This window comes from Kogia breviceps, chromosome 4, assembly GCF_026419965.1.
Source record: "Kogia breviceps isolate mKogBre1 chromosome 4, mKogBre1 haplotype 1, whole genome shotgun sequence".
NCBI lineage: Eukaryota > Metazoa > Chordata > Mammalia > Artiodactyla > Physeteridae > Kogia > Kogia breviceps.
In genome coordinates this window covers 26,439,587-26,463,916 of record NC_081313.1, presented here as the reverse complement: position 1 = coordinate 26,463,916, position 24,330 = coordinate 26,439,587, and the positions used below count along the sequence as shown (strand labels likewise).

General features: G+C 38.7%; 1 protein-coding gene across 1 annotated transcript; it reads right to left on the bottom strand.

Annotated features, from left to right (window-relative positions):
- Positions 1-487: 487 nt before the first annotated feature.
- Positions 488-20,903, bottom strand: SUB1 (SUB1 regulator of transcription). The gene is made up of 5 exons (XM_059060849.2): positions 20,766-20,903; positions 18,196-18,268; positions 15,935-16,057; positions 5,380-5,488; positions 488-3,525 (listed from the first exon to the last, which is right to left on the bottom strand). The coding sequence occupies exons 2-5, from the start codon at positions 18,265-18,267 to the stop codon at positions 3,446-3,448; spliced, it is 384 nt and encodes a 127-aa protein (XP_058916832.1). The 5' UTR covers position 18,268; positions 20,766-20,903; the 3' UTR covers positions 488-3,445.
- Positions 20,904-24,330: the final 3,427 nt, after the last annotated feature.

Below are 24,330 nucleotides of genomic sequence, written 5' to 3'. Positions count from 1 at the left end.
GTACTATTTTCTTCTTGACTAGATATTTAAGTCAATATGTTTCACTAAAATTCAAAGTGGAACAAGAGTTATAAGTAACCTTCCATGGATCTCTCTAAAGAGAGAGATGTAAATTTCCCTCAATAGAAATTTAAACAATGAGAGATCTTAATATTCACTAATAAGCAAAACTAATCAAGAAGGGAAAAATAGAGACTTTATACATTAATTATAACAAGGAATAATCAGACCACAAAGCACTCATACAGGTAAAGTAAAAGAGGCCACGTACAGCTTAATATTTGCATTTTTTCATTTGGATCAAGTAGATTAAAAAATGAGGCCACAGCACCCAGTCCCATAGGTCCTCATAAGATTTAACACTCAAAGGCTAATTCACATTCCAAAGCATTCACACAGAAAGGTATCCTATTTGTTAATAAAACCCATTCAACAGATAACTTAGCAATTCATCTTTGGGTCTGTGAAACTGGGATGACACACAGGGCACATTTCTTGTTTTTATTTCAACATTTAAAATATTCACAGATGCGGTATATTCATTGACATCTCCATGGAAGATGTACCAAACAAAGCAGACAGGTATTCCACAATTACAGAATTACATATTTGTTACTATGTGAATGTTTACCCCTAGAGTTTATCTGGAAAAACTTTAAAGAAAAAAAGCAAAAACTTTTGAGTGTTTCACTGGATTTTCCATAAAAAGTGAGTTGCAAAGAATTTAAGGAGAGATACCTAAATATCAGCACTTTTTAAAAATTTCAAACTTTTATAGTTCTCTTCTAACATACCCCCATCAGGAACATTTAAATAATTAATACTCAATTCTTTCTCTTTTCCCCTCAATAGCCAAGCCAGAACGTACTTACTTTTCCTGTCTTTTTTCCTAAACACATTAAGAATAGGCTGACCATCACAGCATCTTGACTAGCTAATGAGGTAGGAGTATTCTTCTTTCAAAAGAAGTTCTTAAGCATTTATGAAGCAAAATAAAAAAGAATAAAATTGTAAGAGTTTTTCTTTAGTGGTTGTTCCTTAAACGCCAAGAGCATTAGAAATTGGTCAAATGCTGCTTGTACTTTAAAAAGACAAAGACAAAAATCCACTAGAAAGGCCCTGCTACTGCACAGATTCGTGGGCTGGCGTGAATTAAATTCATTTTGGCATTACCAGGTAAGAAACCAGTGCCTGAAAATGTCGGTTTCTTCCTGGAAGAAATCTTACCAAGAAGGTAAAGTTTAAATAGAAAACAATATACCCTATCTTTTCTCTCCAGCACAAGTTATTTTAAAAGTCTCTTCTTTTAACCCAGTTCTCATCCTTTTCTACACACACACGAGATTAATAATTTCTGTACATTACATATCCAGTAATGTACTGAAATGAATTTACCAAGAACATTACCAAAATCTGCCAGAGAAACACTCCTTATTTGAAAGTTTTAATGACATAATACTAAACAGCTAGAAAATGCCTAGGTAACAGATTTCAGCACATCTCTGTATTAGCAGATTGTTTCAAAATGCATACACCTTGTAATTTCACATAAACCTAGGAAATTTACGCATTACTCCCTCTTCATCTACACCAAAATCAGAGTTCTGTGTTCTAACTACCCTTTCTGTATATACAATAAGAAATACTTTACAAATCTACCCAATTCAGTTAATATGTTCCCAAATAAGGGGAAAGTTTTCAAACAAGTATCATTTGTCTAAAATATGTATTCTGAACACTTTGGTATCTATTATGTGATGAAGGCTAAAATACCAGAAAAGAGGATTTATTTCCCCAATTATGCACATATTAGGGTTACTGCTAAAAAACACTTTTAAAAAATCTTAAAAATGTAAAAGAAACACTTAGAACAGCTGCCAAAAAAAACAACTGGTAACTCTATGTGGCCTGGCAGATGGTTTTGAAATCAAGTCCTTGACAAGTCTACTATAAAATGTTTTAGACATAGTAATCAAACTTGGTATAATAGTGCAACTCTCTGATATGGTAGTAACCATTTGAGATTAGCTACCAAACGTCAGCAAGAATTTTTTACATGTCTTTAAACCTTTCTTTTTACTATTCTATCTAGAACTGTGTCCTATCAATGTGATCAAAATATCATGTGTTATCATTTAGTGTGAAGAGAATTCCTTCCTCTTCACTGCCACCTTTTTAAATTTCAGTTATAGTTTCTTTACATTCTTCTCCTAAGGCACACCATGCCCTATTTATTGCTACAAAGCCCCTGAAATCTGTGCCTCAACCTATGTCTGCTTCATCATTATGGTTCAATGAAAATCACTTCAGAGTGCCTGCTAAAACTCAGTAACATTAAGTCTAGAATGTCATTGTCCCATAAATGAACTGCAAAAGAACCAAATCTACTGAAGCAAAGGCTAAAAAACACCAGTATGTGCTCTTTGTGCTCTTTCCCCTAAAAATTGACCACATTATCTACTATGACAGTTAAGCTCAGTGACATCTCTGGCTATATATAATCCATACTCAATGTCATAAAATAAAATGTTAGGCCAGTAAGCTTTCACAATTTTTATTAAATCCTAGTCTAATTTAACAATATCTGATTTTATAGACATCATCCCATGGTGAATATGTTTAATAAGTGAAAGCAAATCAGACATCTAAGTCATTATTTTCTGCAGACTAAGCAATAAGATAACAACTACACAGAACACTACAGGTAATGACATACATACATTTACTTGCTCAGAGTTTTCATACAAGCCATGTTGTTTATCAAACTATATCTTCTAATATTTAATACAGTAGAATTAGTGATTGTAGTTCTCATATAACATTTTACTTACAAGTACCTTATTGAGATAAGTAACATTTTGACAGTTTGACTTTCCAAATTAGCATAATATACTCAAGAAAAAGCAAAATGAAAACTGAACATAACAAGTTATTAAAAGGAAAATGAAGTGAAGAAAAAAAGGAGAAAGTGAAATATCATTGGGGTGGGGGGAAAAGAAAAAAATCAAACAAGTCCAGATATTTGACTAGAACGAAACAGATCAACCATGAATTTCACAAACCAAAATTTTCTAAATTCAATGCGATGCTAATCCTTTTGAACGTAAAAGCTGAGTTGAAACTAAAAGGTCGAGAAACTGTTACTTTTGGCCTTAAATAGTACCAACTTTTCTGATCAAAGAAGGCCACAACAGTTAAGATTGTATTACTTGATTTTATTTTACACTAGGTGGTGGACACAAAAGCAATCCTCCTTAATAAAACTGACAATTAGCTTCACTCAGAACATTTTTAATAATGTGCATTTAAAAAAAAGTATTCATCTTACAAATTGTTCTGCAATCCAAATATACAATAGCTTGGAAAACAATGTTTAGAAAACAAAAGCCAAGGTAAAAAGACAGATTAAAACAACTAGAACAGTACAGGTTTTACATGGCTGATTTTACAGTTTTCTTACTGCATCATCAATGTCAGAAATCTGTTCCTTCAGCTGGCTCCACTGCTCAGGATTTAAAGAAATACCTAAAAACAAAGTTTAAAAGTCAAAAATTGACTATCTACTTAAGCTCTCTTGAGGGTTTTCATACTTCCAACTAAAATACTGTTTTATCTAAATTACCATTTTGAATGGCACAACAGTACATTAAAAATCAAATCCCTTACGTTTGTTAATTACACATTCATCACAATTACCTTAGCAGGTCAATCTTATACCCAGTTTTACCTTCAACACTGCATCCTGCATAATGCCTCTTATACCCACTGAGCACAAATGATGATTTGAAGATTTATCTCACAAGTGCTTGCAAACTAGCAGGCTATGTGGCCAGACCCAGATTCGGTATGTGACACCTCATTTCTACAACCAGTTGTTTCCAACATTTGCTCAAAATTTCCACAGAACTCAGCATGAATGACTTTGTGCTGAGTTCTTCCAGAAGCACTCACTTCACTTTGGAAAAATCCCTGAGACATGATCCAAACAGGACTTCTTAGACTGTGCATACTGGTTAAGAGTGCACTCTGGAGTCATGCTGCCAGGGTTCAAATCCCAGCCTCAGTGTCACTAACTCTATGGCCTTTAAAAAATTAATTACCTCTAAACCTCAGTTTCCTCATCAGTAAAATGCTGCTTATACCTCAAAGGGTTGTTGTGAATAATTAAATTAGCTAATGTGAATAAAATCTCAGCCTATCACCAGACACATAAACATTTAAAACATTAACTAATGACATGTTCCTATTGAAGACATAGAAGTATGAACAGAAAGTTCTTTGGGCTTTAAACTTACAATGTTCTAATGCTTGACCCTTTAAGCACAGAAATAAACTAGAATTGGAAGATTAATGAATTTCTCAGAACACTGCTGGGAGGCCATCAAATTGAGAGGAAAGAGGAGAATGTATTAGGGCAATACTCAGGAAGGGCTGGCTAATCAAATCATTTTAGTAAATGTTTGCAGGACCAAGAAAAGAAATCTGGCATTGGCTACACTGGGACAACTTGAAAGATCCAGAAGTAGCCTGAACAAGAAAAGGGTATTAAAACATATAAAGGTTAAGTTTAATACAGTCAAAAATTACATGAAGCAAACAAGTGGTACTTTTCAAAATGACATGCAGGCAGAGTAGAAGAAAATAAGGAGGCATTTTTTTCATTAGCTAAGGATCAACCTAAAGCAGCTAACCAGCCAAATATATGAATTTCTGTTGGTACACAAATGTTCTGTAGCTATTTGGTGAATGAATAAAGCATGCTTCTGTGATGATGACATTCTTGGGACTGGATGAAGCAAAAATGGAAGGAGGACAAAGACCCACTTAAAGGATACCACCCTAAAGAATATCTGTTCGGAGATGAACCAAAAGGAAACACTGTAAACCAGGATTTTCCATTCCTGATTTTACACCTTCCCAGTGCCCCCATTCTACTTCAGAATTGATGTAATCTTTTTAAAGTAAATTAGCAGCCAACTGAAGTGATATTAGGGGTATTATTGGGGGGAGGGAGGGAGATATTTCAACAAGCTTTATTTAAGACATTTCATTAAAATAAGTTAAGTGTCATGTCCAAAAAGGCTACAGGGACTTCCCTGGTGGTCCAGTGGTTAAGACTCCGCGTTTCCACTGTAGGGGGCACAGGTTCCATCCCTGGTCAGGGAACTAAGATCCTGCATGCCGCATGGGGTAGCCAAAAACAAACAAACAAACAAAAAGGCTACAGAAGACAAAGAGAATCAACTTAAGGAGGATCTCCCACGCCCTATGCACCATCAACATTATTTCAAATTCAAATCAAGTCCAAACAATTTCAAGCTTAGATAATTTTAAATTTAGTCCCAACATTAGGACCAAATTCAGGAAATTAAATCTTACCTTTCCTTCCTGGTTTCATTTCACCTTCCGGATCCATCCAGTATTCTCTAATATCAATTAAGACTTTCCCTTTAAAGTCCCGAACACTGACATACCTCATTTTCCCAATCTGCAAAAGAAAAAAAACATAAAAAGGTGTTCAACAATGGCATCCATATTTATATTCACACTGGCTGCACACTCACTCCACTTCTGTTTTTTGCGGTACGCAGGCCTCTCACTGCTGTGGCCTCTCCTGTTGTGGAGCGCAGGCTCCGGATGCGCAGGCTCAGAGGCCATGGTTCACGGGCACCCATGGCTCACGGACACAAACCCCGCGTCCCCTGCATCGGCAGGTGGACTCTCAACCACTGCACCACCAGAGAAGCCCACTCACTCTACTTTTAATCACAAAAATAATTACTATCCTCAATATCAAAACTACACCAAAGGAACTATCACTGTTAAAAAGAAATCTTTCTAAAAAGATGAAACAAAGCACATCTCACGTTTCCAATCACTTTTACATTAAATTGGGACATATATTAACAGTATTATTCAGCTTTAAAAAAGAAGGAAATTCTGTCACATGCTATTTACAACAAGGATGAACCTTGAGGACATTATGCTAAGTGAAATAAGCTCATCACAAAAAGATACATACTGGATTATTCCAGTACTTAATATGAGGTACCTAGGGACTTCCCTGGTGGCCCAGTGGTCAAGAGTCCACCTGCCAATGCAGGGGACATGCGTTCGAACCCTGGTCCGAGAAGATCCCCCATGCCACGGAGCAACTAAGCCCTTGCGCCACAACTACTGAGCCCACACATTGCAACTACCGAAGCCCACGCGTTCTAGGGCCCACGTGCTGCAACTACTGAAGACCGCGTGCCTAGAGCCCATGCTCTGCAACAAGAGAAGCCAACGCAGTGAGAAGCCCGTGCACCACAACAAAGAGTAGCCCCCGCTCACCCCAACTAGAGAAAGCCCCCGCTCAGCACCAAAGACCCAATGCAGCCAAAAAAGATATATTTTTTAAATTCTCATATGCTTTAAAAAAAAAAAAAAAAACAGGTACCTAGAATAGTCAGATTAAGATAGAAAGTAGAATGGTGGTTACCAGGGGGAGATCAGGAGGAAAGGGGAGTTGTTATTTAACAGTTTTACAAGATGAAAATATTCTGGAGCTCTGTTTCACAATAAAGTGAACATACTTAACATTACTGTATGCTTAAAAATGGTTAAGATGGTAAGTTTTATGTTGTGTTTTTTTTTTTTTTTTTTTTACCATAAAGATCATTACAAAGCAAAATCTTGCACAAACCACAACCGTAGCAATCAATAAGACTCAGCTAGCTACACTGGTTTAGCAACCATTCTGAATATAAGAATCCAAAGTTCCAGTCAACAGTAACATGACATAGCTCTAGCTCTTCCTTTTAGACATTCATTTCAAATAACATCTTTAATACACTCGACTTACAGTCTCAAACTGAGAACCTAAAACTGTCCACAGAAAACTATTTTTCAAAAACCTTCTACTGCTGCTTAACACAAACTATAGATTGCACAGGGAAGGAAAAGGCTTACTCAACCAAGTGTCTATAAGCATTTTCCAGGATATCTGATCAAAACCTCTACTACCTCTACCTATCTGACTCATTTTAAACCTACTCTTCATCTTCCTAACTTAAATACTAGCTATGACCTTGTGCTTGAAACACATCATCATGTAAAAGTTGCTTTCCCTACAAACATGGGTCCCTTAATGATTAAATAATCCCTTTTATTGGGATATCAAGTATTGCTATAGTAGAAGCACAGTTGTGCTGATACAAGTACACATTTATGGCTTCCATCTTGCCTATGTCCTCTCAGGCTGCTTTTTCTTGTCTCAGGTCTTGTTCATTTTCGTTCTCCAATTTCTCATCCCACTGGTGTGCCCCCTATTTGCAGGGTATGCCTCATGCTTTATGGAGAAAATACAGTCCATCAGGTATGGTTAAGTGCCTTCAAATCTCTCTTCTCAGTTCTTACCCACATCTTCATCAATTCTTAAGTTCTTTACCTTTTGTATCCCATTTCTTGCATATACAGCTGACCCCTGAACAACTCAGAGGTTAATTCAAGTATAATTTATACCTCTGCCCTCCACATCCGAGGATTAAACCAACCACAAACCATGCAGTATTTAGTATTGAAAAACATCTGTGTATAAGCGGACCCAGGCAGTTCAAACCTGCATTATTTGATGGTCAACTGTACATTATTTCCCTTTCCGTTGGTTTCTTATCTACCATTTCCAAACATGCTCATTCTCCTCTTTCGCTAAGGCTTTTTCCCTAATCTGCATTGTATAACTTTCCTCATGTTTCCTTCCTCCCTTAATTGCTAATTTTTGAAAGGCAAGAATTGCTGTTTCCATTGATTAAACTCTCAATGCCTATGCTAAAGTCACCAGTGATCTTACTGTCATTTTTAATGGCTTATTTTTTACAGTCCTCTTTGTGTCCCCTAGTGCCTGTCATACCAGGTCCCCAGCAAACTGTTTTAATGGATGAACTAAATAAATAAGACCAAAATAATTATCACAGTGAAACTCCCAAAAGTGATTTGTAACACTGATTTAATACCTAACAAATTTTTAAGTATCTTAGGCACCTACAGCACTGAACTGAACATTGTTTCATTTTGGTTTTCAAGGTAAGCCCATGTGACAGATGAATAGATAAAGTTAAAATACACTGAAAACCTACTAGAGTAATATTGATTAGGTAAGTCAAGTAAGCATTCAGTGTGGGCTTGAGTAGTGGAAGAGACTTTGAGTGGTGGAATTTGACCTTGAAAAATGACAGGCCATTAATTAAGCAAAAGGGAGAAAAAAGTGATGAGGACATAGACCAAGGAAAGCAGAAAGATTACTGATGAGATTCAAAAGGCTGAATAGATGGAGCTATACTGAAAAGGACTTGAAAAGCCAGGAAGAGAATTCTGAAGCCTTTATAGGTCCCTGAACTAAGGACAAAAAAGAAAGAAAAAAGGAAAACCAGAAGCAGAAAAACAGGGTTACAACTTTAAAATTTCACTAGAAAAAAAGTTAAAGATCAAGACTGAAAGCAACCTTTTTTAAAAAAACAGTATAAGTATATGAACGGCATTTTACCAGTGTTATATTAGTAATAAGAAGTACTCAGTTATTTTATGTAAAAAGCATGGTACAATACAGTTAACACAACACATTGTTAGCTAGCTTCACTTCTACCCTCGATCCCTAGAAACTTCTAACAAGCTTCCTCACCCACAATTTCAATGAGGTGTGTATAAATGTTTGTTTGCTACAGATGAACTTAAAAAGAGGCATCTTCTTTCTCCCTAACGTGACTGGCCATCCACGTACTTAAAATTTTGTGAATTTACAATTTGACGTCCTTAATCACTCTTCAAATAACTTATGTTTGACTATTTTAAGTAAGAAATTATACAAAGTAGGGAAAAGGTATAGGTCAATAAACTGACTCTCTTAAAATCTGGCAATAATGATTCAGGGAACACCAGCACCAGAGAACTGGGGGGGTGAAAGGAGGGGAAGCCTGAGGACACAGACCGACGCTGCTCTACCAACATCTGAACCCCTTACTGTAACCAAAAACTTACTGTGTGTTTTCTTTTGTATACTGCCCCTTAATATATTCAGAGTTCACTTTATTTTTTTTTAATTTTTTTTCTCCAGTGTTCATTTTAACATAAAAAGTTTTAACGTGAATTTTCAAATAAAGATGGGCCCTACAGAAAACTGCACCACGTTTATCCCATGACTTTTCATTCTCCCAGCCCAAAGCACCAAATCCACAGTATGCACATTCATTCCAAAGTTTAAGCAATAGAGGCATTAGAGGAAAAAGAAGAGTCAGAAGAATACTTTGTCCCTAACATCAAGAATAAGCAAGGATGTCTGCTCTCACCACTTCTTTTCAATATTGTACTGGAAATACTAGCAATAAAGCAAGAAAAAGAATGAAAAGGATGATGTAAAAACAAAAATCATCATCAAGAGAGAAATCTAAGAAGTCCTAAAAAATACATATGTAACATATAAATATATAAAATATAGAATGTATATGTATACTTATATTATGTAATATCATACATATTATTTAGCAATGACAACTGGAAAATGAAGTTAAGAAACAACACATTTTTTAAAAGTGGTTCTGAAGAACCTAGGGGCAGGCCAGGAATAAAGACACAGACGTAGAGAATGGACTTGAGGACACGGGGAGGGGGAAGGGTATGCTGGGACAAAGTAAGTAAGAGAGTGGCATGGACTTATATATACTACCAAATGTAAAACAGACAGCTAGTGGGAAGCAGCTCAGTGCTCTGTAACCACCTAGAGGGGAGGGAGGGAGACGCAAGAGGGAGATATGGGGATATATGTATAGCTGGTTGACTTTGCTATACAGCAGAAACTCACACACCATTGGAAAGCAACTATATTCCAATAAAGATGTTAAAAAAATAAAAATAAATCAAAAGAAAAAGAAACAATACATTTGCGATAGAATCGAAACACAAAATACTTAGGAATAAATTTAGCAAAAGACGTACCAGAAAAATCACAAAACAGAGAAATCAAAAAAGATCTAAATAAATGGACAGAGATACCATATTCATGAACAGGAACTTCCATATTGTCAAGTTGCCGACTCTCCCCAAATTGATCTTCAGATTTACCCAATCCCAATCAATATCCCAGTAGACTTTTTGATAAAAATTGACAAGCTGATTATAAAATGTGTATGAAAATACAAAATACATAGAATAGAAAAAATAATTCTGAAAGTAAAGAACAGTGTTAAAGGGCTTACACTACCTGATTTCAAGACTCACCATAAAAGCATAGTAATTAAGACAGTGTGGTACTAAGACAGACATAGAGATCAATGGACTACAACAGAGTTTAGAAATAGATAAATATTTTGTATATTTACTGATTTTCTTTAAAGATCCAAGGTGATTCAACAGGAAAAGAATAGTCTTTTGAACAAATGGTACTGGAACAACTCGATTATCTGTACAGGGGTGAAAAATGAGTCTCAACCCCTATCTCACACTATACACAGAAGAAACTAATTCTACATGGATTAGAGACCTAAATATGAAAGTTAAAACTATAAAAAGTGTAGCAAAAAAAACACTGGCAAAATTTTTGTGGCACTGGGGTAGAGAACTATATCTTAAACAGGAATCAAAAAGCATTAACCAAAAAAGCAAAAAATTGATGAAAATGGACATTTTTAAAATCAAAGCTTTTTAAAGATACTTAAATTTAAAAAGTAAACCACAGACTCAGAAAATATGCACAATACTTGTATCTGACAAAGGACTTGTATTTAAAATATTTTTTAAAACCCCTCAAATTCAATAAATCAAATGACCTTTTATAATAGGCGAAAGATCTGAATAGAATCTTCAAACAAAAATATAAGACTGGGCTTCCCTGGTGGCTCAGTGGTTGAGAGTCCACCTGCTGATGCAGGGGACGCGGGTTCATGCCCCAGTCCGGGAAGATCCCACATGCCGCGGAGCAGCTGGGCCCGTGAGCCATGGCCGCTGAGCCTGCACTTCCAGAGCCTGTACTCCGCAACAGGAGAGGAGGCCACAGCGGTGAAAGGCCCGCGTACCGCAAAAAAAAAAAAAAAAATAAGACATTAGGGAAATACAAAGTAAAACTACACATCCATTAATTAAAGTGGATAAAATTTTTAAGACTGGTAATACCCAGTGAGGATGTGCAGCAATTGGACTCTCATACACTGCTGGTGGGTCTGTAAAATGGTACAGCTACTTCGGAAAACAGTTTGACAGTTTCTTAAAGTTAAACACACACTTAGCCTGTGACCCAGCAAATACATCTGGTGTTTACCCAAAAGGCTCAAATGTCTACAAAAAGACTTGCACAAGAATATTCACAGCAGCTTTATTCCTAATATCCCCAAACTAGAAACAACCCAAATGTCCACCCAAAATGAATGGATAAACGAACTGTAGTACAATCACACAATGGAATACCAATCAGCAATAAAAAAGAACAAACCACTGATACCTGAAACAAGGAATGATCCCAAAGCATTATGGTGAGCAAAGGATGCCAGACACAAAACAATACAGACTGTATGATTCCATTTATGAGGCTCTAGAACAGGCAAAATAAATCTCTAGGGACAGAAATTACATCAGTGCTTACCTGGGGAAAGGGAATGGACTATAAAAGGGAGGTCTAGAGGGAACTTTCCAGGGTGATGGAAACGGCCTCACTACAAAAGCATGTACGTTTAGAGAAAGACAAATATCATACGATACTGCTTATATGTGGAATCTAAAAAAATGGTACGAATGAACCTATTTACAAAACAGAAATAGAGTCACAGATGTAGAAAACAAACTTATTATGACTACCAAGTGGGGGGAGGGAGGGGAGGGATAAATTGGGAGATTGGGATTGACATAAACATACTATACATAAAATAAATAACTAATAAGACTCTACTGTATAGCACAGGGAACTATACTCAATACTCTGTAATGACCTATAGGGGAACAGAATCTACTTGGGCTGGCCAAAAAGTTCGTTCAGGTTTTTCTGTAAGATGTTAGAGAAACCCTGAAAGAACTTTTTGGCCAACCCAATAAAAAGAGTGGATATATGTATATGTACAACTGATTCACTCTGCTGTACAGCAGAAACTAACACAACATTGTATATCAACCATATTCCAATAATAATTAAAACAAAAATAAAATAAAATTTTAAAAATACATTTTTTACAGCTCACCAAATTATGCTTTAAATGTGTGCATTTCATTGTATATGGATTATATCTCAATAAAGTTTATTTTTTAAAAAAGAAAAGAACTTGCCCAATAGTTATCTCTTCCTTGAGGAGAAATAAAGCTGACAAATTCTTGCCAAATAAAACAAAAAAACTAACCACAGAAAAATGAGGAGGTGGTAGTATAGATATAATTAAAAGTAGAAAGAATAAAGATCACTGCACTTACATGTCATAGGAGAAAACAATCACACAACAGAATGCATGTATTTTCACACACATATAATCTGGAGGTTAACAAGGAAAAAAATAATATGTACGTCATACAGAACAGTGATTCTTAAATTTTTTTGATTTCCTGTCCCCTTTGGGGTACTGATGGTTATAAATAATCCCTTCAATTCAAAAAAACCCAAATAAAATATTAATTTCATGGACTCCCAAAATAAACCCCCAGGTTAAGAACACGTGACTCTGTAATAACATAATTTAAAAGTAACAGGTTTATCCTTAAAATCATCAAATCAACTAAAGCAGTATTACCGATCCTTTGTGCTGAACTTTGAAGACGAATAGGGATCTCTCTGAAGAAGAATAGGGATCAAAGTCCCCCTGCCTCAATCATTCTGACCTTTTAAGACACAGGTACTAAGTAATTACAAGATAGTTCTCCAATCCACATCACATAAGTCATCTCAGGTAAATTATATCCCTTCAGAACCAACTTCTCAAAATTCAGAGCTGAAGAAACCAGACAAAAAAGCAAGCATCTAGTAGTATCTCCTCTCTACTCAGGAAACTGCCCAAATCATTCCACAGCTTAAAAGATTAGCAGAGTGACTTTCCTTGGGCACAATTCTCTTCAAATATTACATTTAGAGAGCTGCTTATGTTTGATGCACATTGCTTTACCAAAATTTAAAATCATTTCCTCCAGTTCTATTCTCAGAAGATGGGTATTTAGGTTAAAAAAACAAAAAAAACAAGTAGTAGTCTTAGTAGTCTTATGGCTACTAAGCAATACTCAAACAACTTTAATTTAGATTTTAGATTTGTCTTTGGTAAAGTATATCTGATAACCCAGGTCCTTAAAGATACTAGCAATGTCTAAAGAAGTTCCACTCTGGGAGCTCTCTTCAAGGCATTTTCTTGGTAAATGAAAAATACAGGAAATATATATCTCTATTTTTTTAATTAAATAAATAGAATTTTTCAAAACTTCACAAAACACAATGAGCATAATTGATTTTCCTTCCAAAATCCTCATCCTTCACCTGTCTTTCCTAATAAAATTATCAAACCATTATTAGTAATAAAAATGAAGTCCTCATTTTAAATTACATAACCAATGTATTCACTATGTCTGTGAAAAGTCACTCTGAAAATCAGGCCTATATGATCCTCCTAAAGGCACTTTCAAAAGGGTGAGGAGTCTAATAGCCTTTGAGGCTTGGAAACCTTCCAAATGAGGGCCTAAGAACTGAACTCACTTCTTTGGGTGAGATAACTCCCCTATAAAAAAAGAACTTGTTTCCCAAAACTGCTGTAATAGAATAAAATCTCTAAATGTGGGCCCTAGTTTCTTTATCTGTACAATCAGGAGTAAGGGAGACAAGATGAAAGTCATTAATAGGCCGCAGATGCTCTATTATCCAAGTACAAGCAGGCATACAGTGAACAGAATTGATCAGAGAAGAGCCCAAGATAAACTGCCAAGCAAATACTTCAAAGTTTTTACCTTTAGTACAAACATTAAGTTGAAATATTCCAAAGCAGTCCTTCATTCTATATAGGAGGAAAGTCTATGAAAGGAAGGGATACTTTCTTGCAGATCTTACATTTCATTCTGCCACTTAAAATAGCTTCCTACTGCACTGAGAATAAAACTAAAACTCCTAAAATTGGTCTCCCAACAGGAAAGGCCTGAAAGATCTGGCCTTCACCTTCCTTATCAACTAGATCGCCTACCTACACTCCCAGCCAACTTTCTAGGCTCCAGGAACAAGTGCTTCATAATTCCTGCACAATCCAAGCTCTTTCCCACTTCAAGGCATCTGCACATTCTCTGTCAAATTAATCTAATCTGCTCCTAGTTCCTCTAAAATATACAAAAGTCAGAAGACTAAAACCCATAAAAATCGATCTGCATTTTGTCACTTTTCTTTTTTACATAATTTTTAATTTAAAAATGTATGTATTTAAGATTTATAACATGATTCAATGTACATATTCCGAGTGAAAGGCTACTACACTCAAGCTAACATATCATCTCCTTATACTTACCATTTTTTGTATGATCATTGCGCCTGAAAATCTACTTAGTACATCTCCAATGTTCAATACAGTATTAAGCATAGCTAGCATGTGTCTATTTCTTTATCTAGAGTTATAACAAGACAAAACTGAGTAAAAATATCCAACTTCTATTTTCCCATTCTCACATTAATCCTGGTACTGTCTTTCAAGGACATCAGTAAGTTTAAAAAAATAAATAAATAAGTGCGCACACACACACACACACACACACACACAAGCCTTACTTTCTAGTCAAGTAAATGTCTGCAGTCTCATTTTGTCCAACCTTCTGACTTCGACTAATACTAATGTCTCCTTGAAACGCTTATCTTGTTTATGCTCCCACAAAGCACTTATTTTTTTCTTGCTCCCATTACTGTACTCTTCCTATTTTCCTTCCCCTTCTCTAACCTATATCCTTTTTTCCCTCCATCCTGAATATCACAAGACCTGTCCTAGTCACCACCTCTTCTCCCTCTGGTTTATACTTACTTCAATGGAAGGTTTCAGTCAACCATACTAATGATCCCACATGAACAGTTCCCAACTAAGCCTTCTAGGTTCTAAAGCAGAGACACTTTATCACACTTACAATCAAATCCAAAAGGCCAAACTTAACCACCTCTGCCATTAAAACTAATTTATTTTCCTCATATCTATCAATGAAACCTTCATCTCTATTGTCTCTCAAATTTAAAACCAGTCTTCATTGATGGCTTCATTCCTCTAGTCCATTCTTCCTCACCAGAGATCTTAATCATCACTATTTCATCTTCTAGAAAAACCATCTAAGCCCTTATCACCTCACATAATTTAGCCCCACTGCCTCTCCCATAAATCCTTCTTGTACCATGATGCCAATGCAAGTCTCCCTAAAACAAGATAAGAAACCCAAGGAAAAAAGCTATGCCGGTCCTGAGTAATTTCATCAAAGCCCTCTAATGAACTTCCCTCACTTTACCTCACTACTCAACCTTAATCCCCACAATATATAAACTGAGGGCCCATTTTAGTAAACCCATTCACCCTTTCTGTTATCAAGCCAAAACTAGGCAGGTCATATTGCTGTTTCCCCTCCAGTAACATCCTATCCATACTTCACAGCCCAATACTAGACCTACCTCCTCCAAGCTGCTCTCTAAACGTGCAGTTCTCAATCTTTTTTTGCATTTCTCTAACTTTTAAATTCCCATTGTTTTAAATACAGCAAAACTACAGAATTCTAGATTTTAACAATCATCTAACATTTAATCATTTAACAAAGATGCTAGCATCTAACATCTTTCATTTCTACTAACTTGTTCTTATATTTCAAGGAATATCTCAAGAGAATTATAACATACATAAAAAATTATTATGCATTATCAGATTAAGGTACTTTTAACATTCTTTAGATCAAGCCAGGTAATAATTCCTCTGGAACTAAGGAAATTAACCCACTTTACCTGAAACATGTTGTCATCTCTGCTGCTGCTGCTCTGCTTAGAAGATGACAGGGCTCTTGAAGTTTCACCAGTCTTTTGCTTCTTTACAGGTTTTTCTGGAGCAACTTGCTTTTTCCTCTTTAACTTGAAAGAAAAACAAGAATATGGTTAAAATCTGCATAAGAACAAAACACATCTCAGGTTCAAAAGATTCCATTACTTTTCAAAACTTAAAGGATCAAAACACTCCATTTATGAATTAAAAAAACATAAATATATACACAAGCAAGTTTCATTTGACAACAGAACTATGAAACTAACCTAGCACTGCTATCTAGTACAGTGTTTTCAAACTGCTCTCAGAAACCCAAAAGATGTTTCAGGCATTAGACTGGTATTCACCAGAGAAACAGTTATTTTATAGACTGGGATCCCTCATCAAATTTCTTTGGGAGAGAAAAACGATGGGAGTACGGGGGCTGCTGCTTTTGAATAAACTTAAACTTTTGGAAACCACAAGTCTAGTAAACTAGTCAGTTACTTACTTTTACAAAGAAAATGTACTAATTAGGAAAAATACAACCAACTTATGATTATTTATGCCTGCCTATTCCAAAAAGGACTTAAATTGGCTCAGCAAGTTTATGAGCTTGCAAAGCTAAGAAAGGTATTTTGTACTGGGCACCAGAGGTCAACAACTCATCACAAAACTTCCTCATCACAAAAAAATCACTTAAGATAAACAGTAATGTGTTACACTAGCATTCAAAATCAAAACAATGTTTTAAAAGCAGCATTACTCTAAAAGTTTTTCATATAGCTTCATTCTCAAAATGAGCTAAAAGGGACTTCCCTGGTGGTGCAGTGGATAAGACTCCGCTCTCCCACTGCAGGGGGCCTGGGTTTGATCCCTGGTCAGGGAACCAGATCCCACATGCATGCTGTAACTAAGAAGCCCTGGAACCACAACTAAGGAGCCCACTGCCACAACTAAGAGCTGGTGCAACCTAATTAATTAATTAATTTTATTTATTTATTAAAAAAATGAGCCAACAGTCCGTGAAATCCAGTAGAGTTCCCAATCCAAACAGTAGAGGGCAGTCATGTTCCTTAGTGGAAGGCTATAAACTATTAATGTTTTACCAAATTATGTGATGCTAGGTAAAATACTGATATAATGTATGTATTTATGTACAAAAAATGAAGGACTAGATTCATTTAATGTAAGTGCTTACAGGACTAACAGTATTATTTGGGATAAATAGCAAAAATTACCTCAGTTCAATAAGCAGTAAGCAATTATTCTTTTTATCAGGGTCTATATACTCCCCGCGGAATGGCACATACCTGGCACATAAAAGCTCAATAAAAAACTTGTTAAATCAATGTATTCAAATGCTATACTGTGTGCAAGTTAAAAAACTAAGAGACATTCCCTTCTCGAATATAGCCATGCATGCTCTTTGAAGTTTTTTTTCAACCTTCCAGGTGATATTATACTATGTACTTCCCTATAAAAGTCCATCTCCTCCAAGATTCTCATATAAGCTCTCTTTTCTTTTAACTAACACCGCTAACTGAGCTCAGAGACACAACTATGTAAGGTTCTAGGAGATAAAGGACAAATCTGCATGGAAGAAGCCCTGACTACAGTGTGAGATGCTCAGTTAAGTAGAATGCACAGTTAAGCTTATAGCACAATTATCACCTAAAGCAGAAAAAGCCTCTTCTATCAAAATGGGTAATTTCATGTTAGCTTTGCTGGGTGCTGATTTAACTAAAAGGAGGGGACCAGAGTAAATAACATTCTAATTTAAAGTGTAGCAAGCCAAATTTTATGTAATCCTTGAAGGCTGGATAAACATCAAGGCTGAGAAGACCGTCAAGCTGACATCTACTTTCAAGGAGTTCAGATAATTTGGCTCAACAACTACACAGAATACCTACAGATTAGGAAGACTACTAAATAATGGCAAATAGTGGCTTTGGCCCAAATCTAATGCTATTCCCCTAGGGAGCCTTAGGAGTCCTAGAGAGCCACAACAGGAAGCTTGTTAGTGTCAGAAGACTTGCTCAAGTCTGACATCTGGGCTTGGCGTGTGTGTGTACAACAAGCACCCTACGCATTTTAGTCAAGTGGTTCAGGGGCCATCTGCACTTTCAGAAACATCCATCCAGGCTCTCATTTTAAGATTCTGATATGCTGTGCAGTCCTTCAGAACTGGATGTGGGCAATACTGCTGAATTAAGTATTACAAAAATCACATGGTGTGTATAGTCACCTTTTTGTCAACTTCACTGTCAGAATCACTGCCAGAAGAGCTTGAAGAAACAAGTTCCTTTGACTTCGGCATTCTGAAAGAAAAATACATTATGTAAATAATTCATAAACTGCTCTATTACCTTCAACTTAACTCTCCCCCAATCAAGATTCAAGAAGTTCCACAGTCCTTTCTACCATTTTTGGTACTGGAGTTGTTACACTGAGCACAGAAGTTATGCTACAGAAGTTATGCTCTTAACCTGTGCTCTTCCAAGTTGAAAATAACATGCAAAGTGAAGAGTTCTGAACCCAGAAAGAAGAACTAAATGTCATACACATCTCATACTCCCACACCTCTCTCTTTCTCAAAGTCAATGGGGCTTTTTACACTTCATTTTAGCAGGGTTAGATGTTTACGTTTAGGGTAAACTGCAAAAAGGCAGCTGACAGCAATCACTGTTAAAACCAAGAAGAAATAAGAATAATTCTCAGTACTGCTTTATACTTGCCACCGACGAGACTTATGTACAATTATTCACTGCCGGAACTGATATCAACTTACACACAGCATGGTGAACAACTGTACTATACAGATGTCAATATCTAATTAATTTTACCATTATAATCCTATTTTTCATGTTTTGTATATGTTCTCAATTTTTTTGGCTTTTTGACCATGCCAATCAAAGGAGCAAGTACTGAATCAAAGTCATTCATAATTCACAGTTCATTTACATTTTACACTGATTTTCTACTCTGGAATACAACTAAAATTTGAAGAATCTGCTTATGGGAGGGACAAAACCTTTCCTCCAATTCCTACTATGTCCCTAGTTCCCTAGGTCCCCCCAGAGGTATACAGGCCAGTGCCTTGCTTTCCCTGTGGATGTTTACAGAGTGCCTGAGGGCAAGGCAGAGTCTTGTGCTTCTGTTTCCCAAAATTCAAGGAATCTCACGCTGTACCTCTTTTCAAAGCACTTATAATACCAAGTGGTAAAATGCTTATTTTCAAAACAAGTATCTTTTGCTCTCTCCACCTCCATCTCAGAAGAGACTTGAGTCCTATTAACTTCTGTATGCCCTAAAGGGTCCAATATACACAACACACACTATAATGTTTGCTGAAAAAAAGTGGAAAAAAAGACTTCAAAAAAACCTAAGTCATCCAGATCTCGACTAAACTTGCCCTTAGCAAGGGCACTGAATGTATCCCAAAACAGGAAGTCAAGGTAAAAGAAATGGGCCATCCCTAGCCTAGCCACTAAATTCAAAAAGCTCAAACCATGCCCAAGCCAGCCATGTTGATTTTACCTGACAATTTCTTGATGCCAAGAGTAGTAAATTCAGAAGGGAGGCAGGAAACATTTATAGCCACGTTTTATACATTAATCCTGTTACTGCTCCGCTTTCCAACCTAATCTCCAAAATCAATTTAGTTGTTTTTCATGCTAGGTAATAATGCCGAGAAGCAATTTTTTTTTTAAGGTAATCCTGAACGTACCGTTTTTCACTTTGAAACGGTCAGGCATAACTATACCATCTGCTCATGAAAGGTTCCTGGGGGCCTAAGATCATTTCAAAGAACCACCTCGTGTTTAACCCAAATAAGTCCATCCGACACGAAAACAAGGTAACGGTAACTAAAGCCAGTCTGTTTGAACTTCTAACAAAATATATTTTCACTTTTACTTAATGAGCCTGTACCGTTCCAAGGGGAAAAAAGTGGGGGGGAGGGCGGCAGGCTCGCAATTCTGGCGAGGCGCTACTAACAGCGCTGGTGTGGAATACATAAAAAACACAACTTAAAAAATGAAATCTCCGATCTCTGATGAAAGCGTGGGGAAGAAGGGATTAGAAAACAAGAGGTGAAAATAAACTAAGACTAAAAGGCACGCGAATTCGATACAACACGAGGGTGATAAGCACCAAAACGGAGGAAGGGGGCCGCGCGACGCCAGGCAGCGGCCAGAACCCCGGGGCTGACAACGCCTTGGGCGGTGGGAGACAGGTCGGTCGGAGGGGGCGTGGGAGGCGGCGACATGCGGAGGAGACGGCGTGGGAGAGGAGGGACTTGCACCAAGCGCCATTTTCTTCCCTCGAAGAGCTCACTGCCCCCCAGCAAAGCAGCCGTTCACTCCCCCAGCGCCAGTCTCCCTCGCCGCACCGCCTGCCTTCCTCCGACCGGGTCCCCCCTCCTGTGGGCAGGGATGAGGACCCCGAAGAGACCTTGGCGCAGACCCCGCACGCGCCCCCGCCCGGGCCGCCGCTGCATTGTCCCGGGGGCGCCCCGGCCCCCTTCCCGCGGTTCCTCGCTCCCGCCCGGCGCCGCCTCCCCCGCCGCCCCTGGGCCGTTCCCGGGGGCCAGCTTCGGGGGCCGAGAGGCCTGAAGCGCATCGGGCGCGGGGTCGGGGACGAGGAGGGGTCCGGGAAGGCCGAGGAAGCATGGGGGAGATCAGGCAGCGCCGCCATTTCCCGCGGCCGTCGTCGACGAGAGGGACCGGGGCTGCGGGCGCGCAGCGGCCGGGCTGGCAAGGTGAGGGCCGATCGAGGGAGGTTTCGAGGGGGTGGGGGCGGGGTCCGAGCACTCACGCTCCGCTCCTGTAGCCGAACTGCCTCCAGCTCGCTCGCTCGCTACTGACAGAGAAACGGAAGTGACGGCAGCAAAGAGACGCCAGCCCCGCCCCGCTGAGACCACGCGCACGTGATGGGGCGTGGCCTCCCCGGCGAAACCAACACCGAGACCCTTTCCAGGGCCTTAAAGGGACCGCCCCTCATCCTGAACCGATGCCACGAAAGTGAGATGCAGCGAAGATTGGATTTGACTTGTGAGTGAGTGAGTGAGGGAACGAATGAAACATGAATGACAAGCACCGAGCTTTGCACTTGTTCCATAAATGTTTTTTGTATTAAAGTGAAATGTCTGAAAAAGATCAACACTTCTGGCCCATTTTCCGAGAAATGATCCTTGCCCGCCACCCCCTACTCTGGTATGTGATCCTGGCTAGTAAAATCTGAAGGAAGGAAGCCAAAGTCATAACGTTTAATGCCAGAAAGTGTGAAAAGTCTTTGCAGAAGTCCTTGGCCACACACCCACACACATTCCTAAACTGAAGTCCTGGGAAATTCCCTGGCGGTCCAGTGGTTAAGACTCGGCACTTTCTCTGCCAGGTCTGGGTTCAATCCCTGGTCAGGGAACAAAGATCCGGAAAGCTGCTGGGCAAAAGAAAAAAAAAAAGTACCTAAACTGAAGTCCTGGAGGTGTAAGGTAGTTCACAGAAGGCAAGAGAAATCCATACTACAAGCAGGAATATGGCTAATAGATTCTTTGAATCTATACTTAATGAATGACGACTATAGCCAAGAATATATATTCAACACACATTTATCAGGCACTCAATATGTTCCAGGTACTGCAGTGAGGCACTTTACATATAATTATCATCCTAACAAGCACTTTCCAACGTAGGAATGATTATTCTCTCCATTTTCTAGATGAAGAAACCAAGGGTCAAAAAGTTTAAATAAGCTCTGCTCTAGGTTATACAGGGAGTGAATCATGATTCAAACCCTGCACTGCCTGAGTCACACTGCTGCAGACCGAGGCAGATTGCAAATGCTCTAGGCCACTTCTATTAATTCAGTGTCAGGTTAGATGACCACTTTTTAAAAATGAAACACTTGCTGTATAATTCCTTTTATACAACATTCCAAAAGAAGGCAAAAATAATCCATGGGGATCTAGGTCAGGTTACCCTTGGGGGATATCACTTGGAGTGAGTGTGACAGAACCTAATGGGGATGCTGAATACATCTTGGTCTCGGTGGTGGTTAGACAGGCGTGTACGGACGTAAAATTTTCACTTAATATTTGTGCATTTTACATTATACAAGATACACTTCAATGAGAAAGATGAAAAAGTTAAAAATAAAAATATGAAAATTAGACTGTAAAAAGATGAAACTCACTCAGGAACAACTGTTCCAGCATGGTAGCTTGCCAGCCTGGAGTTTACACACCCAAATGTAGTGAAGGAAGCACCTTCAATGACTATGGCCAGCTGACCTAAGTTCCCTTGGATTTTGTAGGGGAGTCTGTTTGGATGAGCTCATACAGTGGGGTAACTAGAAGATCAGCAGGTGGCCTCGGCCCTGGTAGCCGTGGATATGGTTCTCTCTCGAAATCTGGATGCTGGATGAGAAAAGACAGAGTTCAGGGCACTGGTTGGAGTCACGTGACTCACAACTTCCTCTCCCTATCTTCCAAGAAAGAGCTACAACTCTCTTTACTCAAGTGTAGGAAACTGCCCAAAGGTCCTTCCCCAGTTTATTCACTCATTTCATAAACAATGTATTCAGCACCTACTATGCACCAGTGCTGCTCTAAGTGCTGGGAATTCAGGAATGAACAAGACTGACAGGGTCACTGTAAACTCATGGAGCAGACACTAAGCGAGTAAAGAATTAAATAGAGTTGGTAATTTCAGATAAGTGCTATAAGAAATAAAAGAAAAACAGGAGGATGCAGGAAAGTGTGTTGGGATGAGGTTAATTGAGATCTGAAAGGGATGAAGTGGGAGTATTCGGGCAGGGACCCTAATGAAAAGAGCAGCCAGGGTAAAATTTGGGTGCTGGGGGTTCCAAGCAGAGAAAGCAGCTGTGCAAAGACCCTAGGGTTAAGATGAGTCTAAAGAACGGAAAATTCTCTTGATATGGAGCTCCACTGGAGACCATGGGCTGTACAGAGGCGGAGCCCACACAGCAGCTCCCTAGGCTCAGTGCCAGGGCTGCCCAAGCCCCAGGAAGCACAGGCTCTGCAGAGTTACAGGAGCCCAGTTCTGGCCTTTCTCCAAGATCCAAGACAGCACCTCCTCCCCTAGCACTACCTCTTCCTCCTCACCTATTACTACTACTAATTAGCACCAAGGAATCCCACAGCTTCCCTCCAGCTGGGTCTGTGCTCAGATGAATAGATCTATGTCAGCCGAGAATTTGTTTTTTGAGGTCACTATACATGAAATAGTGCAAGACTCCATATCATTGTCAAATGAAAGCTACAACCATAAATGCTATCAAATGCTTCACAGAGAGCTGGACCTTTGAATTGGAATAGACTGAGGATGCTTTGAAGAGAACAGCCTTAAGCTTGACCTAGGGCGATGAGAGAGAACATTTGGAGTGGGAAAAGAGGAAAACTCTGAGCTAGGTATGACCACAAAATGAGTAAGGCACGTTGGGAGGCTATGAGCAGTCAATTCTGTCAGTGTAGAGCTGGCATAGAGGAAGAGTAGGAGATTCATCTGGAAAAGTGGGGTGAAGCCAGATGGCGAAGGGCCCTAAATGAAGTTCAAGAAGTTTGGATTTTATCCCATGTGAAAAAGAAGAGAGTGAGTGTGGAATGTCTTGGGTGATAAAAGATTGCAGGCAGCCCCCAAATATGCCACTTTGGCCCATCGATTATTTTAAATTAAAATTACTTAAGAAACAGTAGATATAAGAAGGACATACAGGGACTTCCCTGGTGGCGCAGTGGTTAGGAATCCACCTGCCAATGCAGGGGACACGGGTTCGAGCCCTGGTCCGGGAAGATTCCACATGCCGCAGAGCAACTAAGCCCGTGCACCACAACTACTGAGCCTGTACTCTAGAGCCCACGAGCCATAACTACTGAGCCCATCTGCCACAACTACTGAAGCCCGTGCGCCTAGAGACAGTGCTCCGCAGCAAGAGAAGCCACCGCAATGAGAAGCCCGCACACCGCAACGAAGAGTAGCCCCCGCTCGCCACAACTAGAGAAAGCCCGCGCATAGCAACGAAGACCCAGCGCAGCCAAAAAATAAATGAATAAATAAGTTTATTTAAAAAGAAGGACGTTCTGACCCTCTTTGTCCCCTTGAAAGCAGGAAGTAAACCTCCCATGTGAAAGGTACCCGCCCTGTACCAGGAAATAGAGAAACATCCTTATCACCAGAGACAGGGACTTCAAGGCCAAGAAGGCTGTATAAACAAACCTTGTTACTTCTTTACTAATTTACTACCCCAAGCACCAACTTTTTTGTCTTGTCAATTCTTCACAAATTTATTGTTCCTTTGTCTAAAAGGTATAAAAATTTTCCTGCTTTTGTCACTTATTTGAGTCTCATGTTCCATGAGCTCC

Bases quoted from the DNA above. Each gene is read 5' to 3' on its own strand.
- SUB1 (XM_059060849.2), bottom strand. From the start codon at position 18,267: ATGCCGAAGTCAAAGGAACTTGTTTCTTCAAGCTCTTCTGGCAGTGAT. The intron at 16,058-18,195 runs GTGACTATACAC...TTTTCTTTCAAG, and splicing joins ACAGTGAAGTTGACAAAAAG to TTAAAGAGGAAAAAGCAAGT. The intron at 5,489-15,934 runs GTAAAGTGGGTT...TTTCTTTTGCAG, and splicing joins GAGATGACAACATGTTTCAG to ATTGGGAAAATGAGGTATGT.